The 16,997-nt window shown below is 28.2% G+C and overlaps 1 protein-coding gene across 1 annotated transcript in view; it reads left to right on the forward strand.

Annotated features, from left to right (window-relative positions):
* The window catches only part of LOC106692769 (glypican-6), a 228,241-nt gene extending 212,678 nt beyond the window's left edge, over nucleotides 1-15,563 (forward strand). The window contains exons 2-9 of the mRNA XM_014438902.2: nucleotides 1,261-1,410; nucleotides 6,994-7,228; nucleotides 8,604-8,760; nucleotides 8,911-9,076; nucleotides 9,237-9,367; nucleotides 9,799-10,121; nucleotides 10,397-10,572; nucleotides 12,714-15,563. Of these exons, the coding sequence (XP_014294388.1) occupies nucleotides 1,261-1,410; nucleotides 6,994-7,228; nucleotides 8,604-8,760; nucleotides 8,911-9,076; nucleotides 9,237-9,367; nucleotides 9,799-10,121; nucleotides 10,397-10,572; nucleotides 12,714-13,012 (1,637 nt within the window). The 3' untranslated portion in view covers nucleotides 13,013-15,563. The remainder of the gene's footprint in view (nucleotides 1-1,260; nucleotides 1,411-6,993; nucleotides 7,229-8,603; nucleotides 8,761-8,910; nucleotides 9,077-9,236; nucleotides 9,368-9,798; nucleotides 10,122-10,396; nucleotides 10,573-12,713) is intronic.
* The last annotated feature ends 1,434 nt before the right edge of the window (nucleotides 15,564-16,997 follow it).

Below are 16,997 nucleotides of genomic sequence, written 5' to 3' on the forward strand. Positions count from 1 at the left end.
TGCACAAATAATCATGCACAAAGTTTCATTTATTTTTGCATTTTTACCGACCATGTTCTCCTCATAAATACATTTTGATGTAACTAATGAGTTATAATTTAATTCTACCGTTAATGTATATTGTGTGCTCCATACAATTTTGTGTAACTGGATTATTTTATTAGAATAATATATGTATACTATATATTGATAACTTTTTTCTGTTAATAATATATATTTTTGTGGATCTTGAGGATCAGTCAATAATACAACTTTATTGCTTGCCTAGTCATGGCCTATAATGAAAAAAAAAAGGAGTTCTTAGGACAAAGCATTTCTTCAACTAATTATTACAAAAAAAAATAATGTACAGAGTACAATTTAAGATTAATAACTATTACAATAAAAGCATTACTTACAATTAGGCTGTTATATAAAGTGAGTTTATGCCACTAGTTAAGGTTTATGCCAGAACTGGATACGGGTAAATATAAATGCGGGTTTGTTTTGTTTTTTACAAAACGTAACTGTTCTTTGTAATATGTAGTGTTTCTATTATATTTATTGTTGTCAATTATATTTTATGTGTTTATGAGGTTGGAGTAACATGAATTAATTTTTTTTACATCTGATACATACGTACATACACAAGAATGACTAAGACAAAATAGAGTTACTAAGGCGTAAGGTCTCTCCCTACGAAGAGAACTGAGCAAAATTATATTTTGGAACTTCGGAACAATATCTCTAAAGAAGGGTATATGAACTCAAATATAGTTTTATCTCTATAAATATAAAACCTAACAAACCAGACCAAACTCTCACCATGCATTTCAGACAAACAGGACGTTGATTTAAATTTGATACACCTAAAATCATAGTCGGAAAAAAAAACTTCAAGCGAAATCTAAAAGAAATTATCACTAGAGAAAAATAAAAAAATCGGACAATCAACAAAAAATGAGATTTACAAAATTTAGATTTATATTACTTCAACCTCATAAACATAAGGCATAATTAGCAACACTAAATAAATTGACTAAATAGTGGATAAACCTGGAGTTAGTTTTATCACAGCAATGTAATAGATAAATTTAATTTCGTATGTAATGTAATCCCAGTATGTATAAGTAGATGCATAATTTAATTTTGTAATTTACTAACTTTGTCAGTTTATAAAATCAGTGTTACTGACCCTAGTGGTCGAAACATTTCAATATATATTATATATATTACCTAAATATTTTGTATACTTATCTATTCATTATATTTGTTTTACAGATGTGCGTGTATGCGGCGTTGATCACTGTTGTACCGATGGGATGCAGATGCAGTTAAGTTACTACAGTCGGAGACAGTTCTTCGAAGCTCACAACCAAACTTTAGCTCACATGAGTTCCGTTCTCAAGAACAAAGCAATAAAATTCGACGGTGAGTCTGACATTTGGCACAAATAATTAAAATAAAATTATATCATATATAAGTAACAATTGTTGGAATCATTGCTGACAAGATCAGTTTTTATTATAGCCTCAAATTTGGCAGATTTTAATATCTCATCATGATAATAGTTTAAAAATAATAAGAAAATTAGCGATTTTAAGCGTAAAAGAGAGAGATAAGTAATTAATTGATTTTTCTTGAATTTATTAACAATATCTGGATTTTATTTAGTATTAAATATTTTTACAAATATATATTTATTTGTAATCTTAAACTTTCTTGAGACTGGTTAATTATGTTTAAATGAAAAAAATGCTATCTATTTTAGTCTCAAAACATTTTAATTCTATTTATAAGTCCGACGTTTCGGCCAATTGGGCTATCCTCAGGGACAATGTTAATACTATTTTAGAACTAAATCATTTAAAAAAAACATCTTCATGCAGGCTATTCTGCCTCTGGTTAATCCAACAAATTACCCTAATTAGTCAGTTTTCACATTAAAATAAAATACAAATTATTTATCACAGTCACCTTCTTTGTTAGTTGTGATGAATTTTTAACATAGAAGGTGAAAGAAGGTTAAAAATTTATCGCAACATCTAACAAAGAAGGTTACTATGATAAATAATTTTTATTTTAATGTGTAAATTAATTAATTAGAGTAATTTGTTGGATTGGTCTGGGCAGAATAGCCTGCATGAAGTTGATTTTCAAAATGATTTAGCTCTAAAGTTGTATTAAGATTGTCCCTGAGGATGGCTGAATTGGCCGAAACGTCGGAATTATAAATAGAATAAACATGTTTTGAGACTAAAATGGATAATATTTTATTTATTTAAACATAAATATATATTTATGTATACAATAAAAAATAAAATAAATAGTGGCTAAAATTGCTTTATCTATTAGGAATGAAAGATATTAAGCAAAACATAAAATCCTGATTAACACAAAATATGCATATGCTTTCATGAAATCAAATTCAAGTTAAATAAGCAGATATTAATTTTTTTTAATTTTAATGAAAATTTTCTTAATAGGTTGTAATTACGTTTTTGTTTAAAATTTATGTAACAGTCTAGTTTAAATCCAAAATAAATAAACAATGTGACGAACGTTGCATTGTACCTTATACTTTCACTTGCCTATGCATGGACTATGTAGTAAGTATTGTGGTCGTGAAATATTTCGAATTCCAGTTTTCGACGGAAACACTCGTTTTTTGGTCCCCAGGGTCTAAATAACCAAGTATCGGAAAATGGTTTGTGTGTGAGTGTGAACACACTAGCTCAAAAATGAAATGTCGCATGAAACTAAAATTAGATATTTGAGGTGGGATGTGACAGCAATTTGTTCGATCAAATTGTCACATCAGAAGTGCCACTTTATAGAATCGATGTTACACATTTTTTCGATTTTCTCTTAAACAGCTCAAACGATATCGATTGAACTCAGTTTGTAAATATGCAATTAAGTGTTCTTTAATACCAGATAGGTCTTATTCACATTCAGTAGTCGAACAGGGCTTAAACGCGGATTTAAAAAAAAACAATATTCTCTAAAATACCTTTAATTTGGTATATTTGGATCATTAACTATCTCACCTTTTTACTGTTAGTGAAAAATAGATAAATATGAACTGTGAAAGGATTTGATTATTAAATTAAGGAGATAAGAGGAAAAATATATTTTTGAGGTTGAAATCACATTTGCGGATATAAGAATAGTGATATAGACGTATTATATATCGTTGAAAAGCCACATATTTTAGAAAATATAATATTTAATAAAGAAAGTCATAGAATGTGATTGGGAATGACGCATAAATGAAGAACCTGTTTTAACTGGTGGACGCATGCGCGTATAATAACTTTTAATTTAACTGAACCTATGAATGAGCCTTTCAGTTGAAAAAAACTTTATAACAATTAAGTATTGAATGAATGGCTGAGAACAAATTATACTTTTTTTGTAAAATGTTATAATTTTATTTTTCTGCTACAGTTTCTGTTCTGAAACTATCGAGGATTAATTATAAAATTTAAGTAGGCTAGTAAGTGAAGATGAGATGGATACACCGCACTAGATTTTTAAAAACGTAATTCTGATATATTTTTTTAAATTAAAAATAAACAGAATTGTATATCGACTTCAAATAACATACCGCCATCCGTCTAAAAACTGTTCACTCCTAAGCCCTTTTGAAATTGAAACCTTTGATAAAAACAATTGTACTAACATTTTTGGCTGTAAATAATTTGTCGATTATGCTGCTAAACATGAAAACTTTCAATCAGGTTTCATGTTTAGCAAATCGATTGTGTCAATTTAGGTAACATCATGATAATGGAGCTGGATTAAGTGGAAGGGTATTCAATAACAGATAATATTTTCATTATCTGGACTGATTTAGAATCTCGAACAAATTGTTCATCGATTTTAATGCGATATTCCACGTTGTAGAGGAAAAAGCAAATTTACAATAGTTCAAAGATGGCTTGGAAATATTTGAAGTGATGACGCAGACAATGATTATGGAAATGGCACACGATCGTATCTAAGCAATTGTGGTCTCCTTGCTCAGTAAAACATGGGGTCTTTTAATTAAAGAATTTTTTTTTCTTAACAACTTCGTGCTGTCAACAGAAATAAATCACATGCTGGGCAATATCATTATTTTGTTTATTATTTGAAAAGTGAAAGACATCTTCCTGGTGAGCTTAAAGTGTGTAGTGACACAGCTTTTATGGTGATAAGAGCATTCGAAATTTTCAGACTTTTTTCCTATTTTAAAAGTAATAAAATTTTATTATTTTCTCTTTAAAAAATTAGATTTATTTTTTGTTTTGTGCTAATTATGCGTTAAATAAATAACTCCGCAAAGGTAACCGAACGGTACACATTAATTAATATATTTTACTAATAACCATAGTCTGTTCCGGGTTTTGGGGGAGAATTCAAGTAAACAAAACGTTTACGTGCAAGGGCGTTGAGATGAAGAGGCCGTTGTAGTCGAATGTGGTGAGTTGTCATTTTAGAAACTTGGAGTTCGCTATAAATAAATAAAATGCATTAAAATGGCCGGACTTAGGATAGGACCAAACTACTCTTTTTCATTAAAAAAAACCTTCAAAGACAGAATTCCCCCTTCTCCCCCAACCCGCAGTTCACGTTAAATCGAATTCTGTCGGCTCGTTGAGCAGACTATATAGTTTTTGATCTCAATTATTCCCCGATTGAGTCGAAGCGTAACAAAATTTCCTGACTGAATGCTAACAATGGATAGTTTGTTCCAAAGTCACTGTAATATTATATTAATCAGAAAGAATATTTACTAATTGTATTTTTAATACAGGTATGAATATCGATCCGTATCGTTAATCGCCCTTGAATTTTAAATTTCTTTTAACTCGTCTCTACTTTGATATTAAAGAAGAAAACTTCAAGTGCTTCCATTCTATTATTGTTATTCTATCTCTCGCTTTTAGATTAGTTACTCCTTGCACTATTTTCGTTTCGTGTTTTCATCTTCTACAGTTTATTTACTTACCCTCCATTCATCCCTTCCTCATGAACCATCTCGTACTACTGAACCTCCATTACTCAGGAACTGATTTACAATCATCAATAAGACAAACCGAAGGACCGTAAGAAATAATGCTGTTTATAGAAATCTTTTTTTAGTGTATCCAGGAAGCCGTTGTTGATCCAAGAGAATCTCTTCCCACGGCAGCGTTCTGTGTTTGTTATGCCTCCTGCACTGCCCTCCGGTACAATACCTTAAACAGAAACAAACCGTTGCTTCAGTCTATATTTAAACCTTGTTTTTAGTTTTTTCTTCTTCTTTTTTTCCTAGTTCTGTTTTATATCGATTTTTTCTTCAGCCAGATCAGATTTTCAACTAATTACAATTTTCAATCTACATGCCTCCATAACTTGTACACAATTTCCTACCTTCACTCTTGGGTCTAACTTAAACTTAATTTTTATTGTGCAAATACCTTAAGTTTTTAAATCCAAAATGTATTTACATTATCTCCACTATATATTTTTAAATGAATTAGTTTAATCCTCTTATGGTATCTTTCATAAATAGTTACACAAGGATTCCATTAAGAAACTCCTCATAGTCTGTTTGTCCGTAATTTTCTGAGAATGTTACTTTCCTAATGTATCCAATTTCCTTGGGTACTGAACACTTTTCATTTTTTATCCAAATTATTATTTCAAACGTTTATTAACTTCTACGCTTTTAGAGGGTTCTCCTTTCCGGAAGTGTTGGTAAGGTCCTCTAAGGTCCTGGCGGACACCCTCGGTCGCTGACTCGCAGAACGGCCAGACCCGTGAACCAGAGGTCACACTCTCTAGAGGTGAACTCTAAAAACAAAGGGCTCTGGGGCCAGTCATGCAAAGCAGGAACAAATCGGAGTTCCAAATCGAGAGGAAAAAATAAGATCACTAAATCCTATTAGTCTCTCAGCGTTTGGAGCGAAACGGTCTGTCTGTTGGAGACCTCGATCACACCATGACAATTACTTATTCTCTAAACTAAGTGTAGCTATTCAATCAGTAGTTACATACATATGTTTATATTTGTGTCAAATAATTCGAAAAGAAGACTTGTATTGATCATTCACCAAGTGGAAAAAAATAAAAAATTGTTGTCGTACTTTGTGACGTACTAGTACTTTTGCTTCTAACGATTTAGAATTCATCTACTTAATTATTTAAAAAGTAATTAATTTAAATTGATTAGTTATTTGTTTTTAAAGAATAAATGTATCATTATTAATTTACATCTCTGCAATAAGGATTGGAATCTGCATATTATTATTCTATAATTATATCTGATTGAAAACAGGAGGCATTTTTTCATTTTTCGATGGTTTTCTGTTGAAAATTCAAGCTGCAAATAATTTTAAAAAAATATTTGACTACACCCTAGAGACAGTCATTAGTGGTGTTAATGGGCATTAACTATTTGCATTTAAGAATTTATTAATAATTTAAGTAAATATTTTAATACCTGTTTTTATTAATTAGTGTATGCATTTACCATAAGGTTATAATAGATACATAATACTTGTTAAGGTGGAAATATCGTTTGGAAAATACTGTAGAGTGTGGGTTTAAATTTAAAAAAAAAAAATTTTACGTATTTTAAACAGAACGAAAAAAAAATAAAACTACACAATAAAGAGAGAAATTAATTTTAAAAGACAATACAGAACATAAACATAATTTATAGATGATTAAGAAATGAACAATAAATACACTTTTTTTAAAAAAATAAAATACAATAAACAAGATTTGTACGATTTAGATTCCATGTTTTGTTTAGGTTTATCCAATAGTATATGTTTGGTACATTTGTGAGTGTAACTTTTTAGTAATTTGTTGTCTTAGTGTTTTATTTTATTATTTTATATTATTACATGCGTTGATGCTATTTTGATTAGTTTCTTCTGCTAAAAATTTCAAAATTATTTTTTGTTTGTTTCGTTAAAAAAAATTTGTGTTTTACCTATTACTATACTTTCTAATTGTTATTATTTTTTATTTTTTCAGATGTCTTCAAAGACATGTTGAACAAGTCCAAAAGGGATTTCCATGACATGTTCACTAAAACTTATGGCATCATTTATGAACAGAATTCCTATGTTTTCACTGACTTATTCAAAGAGCTGGAAAAGTACTACGCAACTGGACAGGTTGATTTGGTAGATGCCATGGACGATTTCTTTAACACCCTCTATCAAAAAATGTTCACGGTCCTTAATGCTCAGTATACTTTTGATGACAAGTAAGTATTATCTCAGAATAGAATAATTATAATTATAATATTATATATTTTTTATTTTTAAAATATATTATTGTTTACGAATCTTATTAAAATCCAGAATAATTAAGTATAGGTATTGTATTTTCTCTTGATACACTTACTACAGTTTCGCCATGTTCAGATTTCCAAAAAACCTGAGAATTCTTTCTTATGTGTTAGGTTAGAAAATGGGGTGTGTTCAGTCTAACCAACTTAGAAAACCGATTAGCTAATTTAATAAGCATATAGCTTGGCCTTTTCAAATCCGATATTAAGGAAGAAGTACATATGGTTTACACAAAATAGGCAACATTCTGCTGGAAAAAATAATAATAATATCAATAAAACAATAAAAGCTTTGCTCTCTTAATACATTTGTAGTTTACTCAATTGATGTTAAGTAGTGTTACCTCTTTAGAAGTGTGGATTATTTGTAAAAATCACGTGCAATGCGCGCATCACAACTTTCACTAACATCCTCACTTCCCCGAATTTTGTGTAAAGCAGAATCATGTTGAAGTTACAGCTATTTATATGATTTTGGAAAAAAAATTAAGAACCAGATAAGAGAAAAATTATTTATGTTTCTATATAAATTCTTATTTAAGGGTTTATCGAGGTGGGAGTAATTGTGTATAAATTTTGTTTCTCCCAAGAATACGACAGTTTAGCAAAAGACAAAGCCACAAGACATTCGGAAACGTTCGGGTTGCCTCGGCTTTTCCCGTTCGAATTTCTATTTTTCATTTTTCTCCTTTTATTATTCATAAAATTCGTTAAAATCATGTATTTGTCTATTGTTTATTATTGTTAACCATGAGAAATTGTTAATGATTACAAATAAACAAAATTAAAGGTGCTTTAGAAGAAGAGTCTTTTAAAAATCTGCATTTAAGCCCCCCCCCAGACTAACTCAATGACTGAAGATCTTGTATTTACATGGAAAACTGGAATTCAATGTTTTCCCTTACTATGTATTCCATATATTGGCTAGAGAAAGTAAAAACTCTAAAGATGTATGCTTTATGCTAATAATGTTATCTATGTTAATAAACATAATGTGTTGTATTATTATTAAATTTTTGTGAAGTATTATTTATATAGATACTTTCAGCTTTTATTTATATATAAATTGACATGTATTCGTTAACTAAGTTGAGTGTTACACATTCTTATCACTTTATAAATTAGAAAATCTCTAAAAATGGTGTATTGTTATTAGAAAGAATTTTTATGAGTAAAAAAAAAAAATAAAAATAAAATTTCTATCCTACAACTAAAAAATTCTTTATTGAGGTTCAGCTTTGTTTCATTTTGAATATATTGCGTTTATAAACATTTTTTTTTTCTTTTACAGGTATTTAGAATGTGTCAATGAGCGAATGAAAGAATTAAAGCCTTTTGGAGATGTACCAAGTAAATTGTCAACATTACTTAAGAGGTCATTTGTAGCTACAAGGACATTTTCTCAAGCTCTGCATGTTGCAGCGGATGTAGTAAAAAACATGCAAAATGTAAGTTTCTTTTTTTTTTTAAGTTATTGATGAAAGTATTTGATTAATTTTTATTTTTTTAAATGGTCCTATCTTTTTTCACCATTTATTTATTTATTTCTTGAATATACATTTGCATTATGATTTCAAATATCAAATTTCTGTTTATAGATGACCATTAGTGAATCATGCCACACTGCTGTTGCTAAGATGTCTCATTGCCCTGCTTGTAGCGGATTTGGCGAACTGAAACCTTGTTCAAACTATTGTACGAATGTAATGAAAGGTTGCCTAGCTTACCATTCCGTATTGGAATCACATTGGAACAGTTTTATTGGTAAGTTTTGTTCATAATTAAGATTTATATTTATATTTTTTTAGTAATGATTTATATTTTATTAAAAAATAGAACAAATCTGTTCAAAGTTATAAGTGTATTATAAATTAATTGTGGTATTTTTAAGTCTGTTGATTAATTAGTTCTTGTATCTTTGCAGATGTGACTGATAAGGTAGTTGACAGACTTCTTGGCCCATTCAATATCGAAATGGTAGTTGAACCAATTGATATTAAAATTTCAGAAGCTATAATGATTTTCCAGGAAAATGCTCAACAAGTTTCTCAAAGGGTAATTATTTTCTTATCATTAACTTTTCAATTAAAATATTGTGTTTTGTGAAATTCAAAAGTGTTAAACAAATTTATAGCAGACGATGAAAACAAATTTTTATTTTATTTAACTGCAGTATGATTCTATACTGCAGTTAAATAAAATAAATCAAGGTTAGTTAAATAAACTAACCTTGATTTATTTTATTTAACTGCAGTTATTCTAAAAGAACTTGATTTCAGCTAAAAATATATGAATAAAGAAATATGTATGTAATTGTTGATACCTTCATTGTTTTCAATAGATCCTTATGTACATCAATAAATTATTATTGTAACATATAAATAATTTTTAATTGTAATATTTATAATGTTTGCCACTTTTCAAAAATTATTCTTTTAAAATAATTTGTTGAAAGAATGTTTATCATACTATTTTTATTTTTTTAGGTTTTTACGGGTTGCGGCAAACCCACCCTGGGCAGAAACAAAAGGGACACGACTAGAAGTAGCTTAGAAACTCGGAAAAGTAGAAGAGCCACTGGTGAAATCGAACTAGAAACTTTTGATTTTTCAAACAGAGGAAGTGGTGGAGAGGAGAGTAATCATGGGAGTGGAGAAGAAATGGGAAAACTTGAGAGTGTGTTAAGTGAGACAAGAACGGCATTGAAGGACACTAAAAATTTTTGGCAGAAATTTCCTTATCATATGTGTGGGAAAGGAATGACAGCAAATGCCCAAGATCCTTGTTGGAATGGCAAATCAAAAGATAGGTAATGGAATGTATAGTTTTCTTTTTTTTTGAAGAATTTTGTTTTTGAAGTGTTCTAATTTAACATAACTATCGCACTTTCAAGAAACGTTGGTTGTCAGGTGCTGTGTTTTCATCTTTTACCATAGCCTCCAATCAATTTTTCTTTGAATTACACCTATGGTCAACAATATCTCCCTCCATCACTAAAAATTTTGACACTTTTAAAATATTATGTTTTAAAGTAAAATATCACTCTGAAACCCATTAATTAATTTTTTGTCTTACAACTTCTAGATATGTAACTGATGTCATTGGAGATGGTATTGTAAATCAACAAAAAAATCCAGAAGTTACCGTTGATGTTTCTCAGCCAAACAGCCTTGTAAACGAACAAGTTTTCACACTAAAAACCATGAACAACAGGCTTAAAAGTGCTTATAATGGCATGGACGTGGAGTGGATTGATAATGGTAAGTAATGTACATATTTATTTGATCTAGATATAATTTTGTGGAAATAAAATATTACTTTTTCTAGCTTGGTGGTTATATTGTGGAATTTGTTTAGATGAATGATAAAAATATATTAACAAGTTAAAAATAGTCCATTAAACTTTTATTTATTTTTATTTCCTAACAAAATATATTATATATTTGTTTGATTAAAAAAAAAAAAGATAAGATAATTAGGTTCCCTGTAAATTAAAATATATATATGTATATAATTCAATAATATCAATAATATTAATTCAATTATATTAATAATATTAATTATTATTCAATAATATTAATTATTATTATTATTATCACTTATAGCAAAAATATTCCTAATAATACTAAGTATTCTTCTTCTCAAGTGAAAACACCAATTAAATGCTATTTGATTACAATTATTTAGCCCAAGAAAACTCTGTTGGATTATCTCTGCTGATTTCTGCCTGCCTTGCATTATCCTATCATTGCAGTCAGTTAAATTATTGTTGTTTACGAACTAAAATCAAAGAATATAGATTTTTGTTTAACGATAAGCTCTATAGCTTATTTTATTTTAATGTTGACTTTTTTTTTAATTTAAAGTAAAAAAAAATGTTTTAATACAATTTTTCATTAACTAGAATCCAGCATACTTTTGACAAGCAAATGTATTTTATTCCCATTTAAACAGAGCCAGTTCCTGTTCCCTTTTCCTCACCTCCTGTTATTCTCGTTCATGCTTTGTATCACCTTAAACTGCCTACACTGCACTATCCAGCGAAATTTTTACTTTTTCAGAGTATTCTCCTAACCTCTTCACTACCAAACCCTAGGCCTCCTGTATTTCTATCTAATCTAATCTATCTTATTTTAGACTCTGAATGCTGGGGAACTTATTTCTGTCATGTTATTTTCCTAACATGATAGGGTTGGCGTTAATTTGATAGCATTAGGAATAATAGTATTGATAGTCATAACAATTAAAAAGCCTCTCGATAGCCATTAAGCTATCAAAACATCTATGGATGAAATTGCTGGAATCATTCTTTTTCCCTAAAATCTAATCTTTTTGTCAAGAAAAAATAAGACTTAAAAATTTTAATAATCAAAATATAATAAAAACTTAGGGCATTGCTTATTAACTCAAGCATTCTTAAGCAAAATACTATACTTGAATATACTATTCAACCAATTGTGATTCAGAGCCTTTCATTTGAGATTTGTTACTTGTCAATTAACCAGTAATTGAATTCTTGTTTTTCTTATAGATGAAACAAATAAAAAATAAATATAAGTTCTATGGTGAGGAAAAGATGACAGAGCTCTGTTTAGAATCAACTACATTTGCTAGTCAAAAATATGCTGAATTTAGTTAATGTGTAAATTTGAAAAATAAAATTTAAACAATATGTTTTTTTATTCAAAATGAAAAAAAAAATCAATATTAAAATGTAATAACTAATAAAGCTTATGGTTAAAAAAAAAAATATATATATTTTGATTTTAATTTTTAAGTAACAATAATTTAGCTACAATTACATTATATTCAGTTTCACCATGCCTCCCTCTAATAACTAAATTTTTCAATAGTAAATTGAAATTCCCAATGTTACTACTTGTGACCTGGGATTTGTGATGAAATAAATAAAGGAAAACAGCCTCTAAAATATCCAACTCATAAGATCATATAAGGCAGCATGAAAATGTACAACAATAATAAACATTGCATCGATAGCTTTCAGTCAATACTATCAAATCTATTGATAGAGCTATCACACTATCGCTATTATATGCTTTTGAAAATGTTCTAACTGGATATCGAAAAGGTTTTTTTTTTTTTTTTTTTATCCTCCATCCCCCAAACTGCAGACAATGTCTGGGCATTCACATTGATCTTGGAATTCTTTATTCACCTGAATCTACTAATGATTAGCTTATTGGTCCAGTCTAAAAACTAACCACTTTCCATGTAAATAGGAGCATAAGACATTATCTCCTATTAAAAAAAAATCTTTTATCACCTTTTAGATTTTAGGTAAAAAAATAATTCATCAACCAGTTTTATTAATTTTAGATCAATTCAATTTTATTCATAATTGAAATTTTTCCTTTTACTTATCTTTTATTATATTTTCCAGAAGAGTTCTATGGCTCTGGGAGTGGTTCTGGTGCTGGAATTGATGAATCTGGATCAGGAATGCCTCCAACAGAAATCACTGAAGTTCCATACCCATCTTCTTCTGAACCTGTACCACCGAAAGCTGAAGATAACAATAAAGAACCGAATGAGATAGCTCCCATTCCAGATTTACGACATAATGTCTCCATAGCAAACACTAATGGCAATTCGATTTCAGGAGGACCAAAATGTAATATTGCGACAATAACGTTCATTGTCCCACTTATTGTCTATTTTCTCGGAGTCAGTTCCCTTTGAATTTCGTAAAACTGAGCCAATGGTTAATGTAATAAAAATTTGTATTTAAAAGATTCAAAGATTCCTAATTTATTTGTAAGTTAAATTCAAATTATGTTAAACTACCAAATTAATCAATATATTCATCCATCCATCCTGCTGTTCTTTTTTAAGTAGCTTGGACAGTAAAACTATACCCTTGAAATTGCCATACACTGTTTATTAGTCTTTACCGATTAATTCGAAAAGAAATGAGACAAAATAGAGAATTTATTATTATGTGTAATTATTCCTTTACATGAGAAAAAACAAAATGGAATTTAAAATAAACTTTGAAAAGTGATTGTATAGTAAAACCACTATTGCTGTAATTGTGATAAGGTCCCTCCTAATGGTTCAGAAAGATGATGTTCGCAGATTGCTAGATTATTCGAGAATGTTAGGATGTGTTATATTTTTAAATGCATATTCTTTAATTCCACAAACGATTTATTTGATATAAAAAATCATATATTTTTTGTAATTATTTGGGTTACAATGTTGATTTTATGAATGCCTGCAGTGATTGCAGTCGTGCCTGGGTGGATTGATAGTTGTGGGAAATCTTCCAGGTTAGCAAAATGGAAATTTGTGGTGATGAATCATCATTAATTGTAAATAATAATTTTAAATAGGTACTATTGAGGAATCAGAGTAAAATATTATTGGTTTTTTTAAATTTTTATTCACATTGTTTTTAATGAATAGACTCTACTTTAAAAACCAATAGAAACATTTAAATAAAAAAATATAGTTTTGTAATCACTAAAATGACAAATGAATTTTTCATATGTCTTTTCTTAGTTCTCATATTATATTAATTATTTTTTTTATTCAATGCTAAAAAACTGAATAATAATTATATTGATTTAAGAATATTTTTTTTGTTTGGGATTTGGATGTACATGTTGTTGAGAAGAAATATTGACTACATTTTGAAGGAGTAAAATATTTTAAAATTGGCTGTGCCAAAAATATACTATTTTTTAGTATATTTTTAATTGCAAAAAGATTTATAATATTTAAGAAATATTTGTATAAGATCTTTTTGACTTAGATTTGTTAGTCCCTATTTGTACAGATTTTGAACTCTACCTTGATGTAAAGGGAAAAAAAAATTGTAATTGATTGCTACAGCTTTTTTCCGACTGATGTAGCTTTTTGTTTTTGTTTTTTATATAATTGTAATAGACTTTAATTTTTTGTAAAATTTAGGTGCTAACAATATTTTGTACATACTATAAATTTTACTAAGTAGTTCCTTGAAATTTATTATATTATGCTTTGATTTCATACTTTTTAAAGAATACACTAATAATAAATGATTAAATTTGCTTGAGCAGGGTGTAACTAAATTGTTTGGTACTTAATTGCTTGTTGTTAGGTTCTTGTCAGCTATGAATTCTGTAGTTGTTTAATGAAAGATACCCTTGATTTATAAGAATCCCTTAACAGTTGTAACCATGTATTGTAGAGCAGTGATGAGCAAACTTAACTCAGCAGGCTGAGTTGGTTGATTGTTATTTGGTTGAGGAGGATAAGGTTATATTTTTTTATATCAACTTTTGAAAACCTCTGTTGTTCTAATAAATATTTAATTTTATTTTTGCACAGAAAGCCAGCAAAAAAAGAAGGAAAAAGCTTGCTCATCACTGTAGTAGAGCCTTTTTGACTTATCACTCTACCACACAAATTATGATACAAGCGGTTTTTGAAAATAATGACTCCGTCTCTACCGTTTTTATTTCAGAGAATTTAATTTTATTAAAGTAGAATTTAAACATGGCCAGTTAAATTTTTTTTTATTGGATATGCAATTACGGCTGAACCTCTTTATTAAAAATATTCATTGAAATGGAAAAATCGTTTTGATTTCATTTATGTTATTTCATCATTGGCATGCATATGTACGTAGGTATTACAAAATTAATCAGTTACAATATTTAAAAGAATCATACTTCTTTTTTATTTGATTATCAATTGTGGTGTTTTATTTACCTTGAACTTTTTTTCTCACTTTTTAATTTGAGAAGCCATTTGCAACTGTACCTTCCAAAATAGGAGGATATTAAATCATTTTATATGTAGTAAGAGGCCTAGTTACAAGCATGGTCATGTATTTAATTTTTCTTATACATAGTTACTCGTTCAAATATGTAGTTCTTTAATTTAAAAAAATTTTTTTTTTGTTTGATATGTACATAATAAAATTGTTTAATATGGAGAAACATTTTTTTCATAACATTTTAAGTTTTCATTTTATTGAGGTTTAATTGTATTTGGCTATTCTTGTTGTTTGAATCAGTTCTATGACAGCTGTTTGAGAATATTTGGTGCAGAGTGAACATTTATCAGGGTTCTACTTATTCTGATGCTTATTATTTATTATTAACATTCCTTCTTCTTTTCTTACGTTTCTCCTTGAAAAAGAGCATAATGCTTGGCTAGTCTTATTTATTTGTAAATTTTGAATATAGTGTGATATGTTAATATAAATTGTATTTACTTTGATTAAATATGAGTTCTTTTTTTTTTTTTTTTTTTTTTTACCTTTAAAGGTTTATTTAAAAGTCAGTTATTTATGATGTGAAAATTAGTGTTCAGTCACATTATAATGCACCATTTACTGAAGTAAAAAAAATCAAAACCTTTTAAAATGTGTACATAGAAAATAATTCCTTCAAGTCGTTATGAAATCAAATTTATTTTACTTGAATATTATTTAATTATTCAAAAACATAATGCATTTTTTTTTTTTACATCTTATAATCTTAGTTTTCTTTTTCTATTTAACCAATTAATTTGAACTTAAACATATTTTAATTGTATTAAAATTGTAAACAATAATGTTATTATAAATTTCTATTTTTTCATATATGATTAGTTAGCCAAAATATGGTTATCCAATTATGATGAATTGTTTTCAGTAAGTGCCGTGATAGTTATAATATAAACATTTTATATTTTTAGAAATTAAGATAATAATATATTCATATGTACTACCATGTAAAAGAGTTTATCAGTTTTCGAAATGAAATGTATGTAATTAAATGTAAATATTATTCTAAGTTTTGTAAAAAGTTTCCAATAATAATATTTAGTTAAAAAATATAGTTAGACTTTCTACTTTTTTATTTATTACAACATTCCTTTCCATACTTAACTATAAAATAGAGAACTCCCATTGACAAGTAAAAAATGTAAATAAAAACAAATTCTAATTAACAGGCTTGTAAAAATAGTATCATTTATAACCATAGGCAAAAAATTTAAGGCTGAGCCACATTAGATGGATTCATAGGGCAAGAGATTTTTATCAAAGGAGTTCTAATGACGTAATTTACAAAGGAAACCCGTCTGAGTTGCTGTAGTGTAGTCACATCAGGCTAGAGGTGCCAACAATAACAGGAACATCCCATGACTAGCCACTCCCTCTGGTCCACAACCAGTTCATGACTTGAAAACATATAAAGAAAACTGACTGAAACAAATGTCAGTTTTCAAATATCTATATGATTCTTTTATGAAACTAACCGCATTATTAAGGATTTTAATCAAAATTTCATTGCAATAAAAATGTAATTGGTTACTTCTTTTACTAATTACTGTGAAATTTGAAAATGTATTGAAAAAACCAAACCATAGAAAATTTTTTATTTTTTAAGATTGATATAACATATTTCATCAGTACAAAGCCAAAGTGGGGTGTCTGCAAATTTTGTTACCTTGGGTTTAGTTGCATTTTAATGTGGTTATTTATTCTCTGCGGAATACCGAAAAGACCAAATTTAGAATGCATAATAATCAATTGACATACATTAAAATTAAGAAATAGCATTCTTAAATCTGCTATCATAAATTAATGACAGTTTTCTTAAAAAATTTTCAGTTACGTCACTATCAAATTGGACAGACAATATTTTAGTTAAAATTGTTAAGAACGATAACAACTAGATTTGCAGAGTTA

The sequence above is a fragment of the Halyomorpha halys genome, unplaced genomic scaffold (genome assembly GCF_000696795.3).
Source record: "Halyomorpha halys isolate HHAL.00 unplaced genomic scaffold, Hhal_1.1 Scaffold71.1, whole genome shotgun sequence".
NCBI lineage: Eukaryota > Metazoa > Arthropoda > Insecta > Hemiptera > Pentatomidae > Halyomorpha > Halyomorpha halys.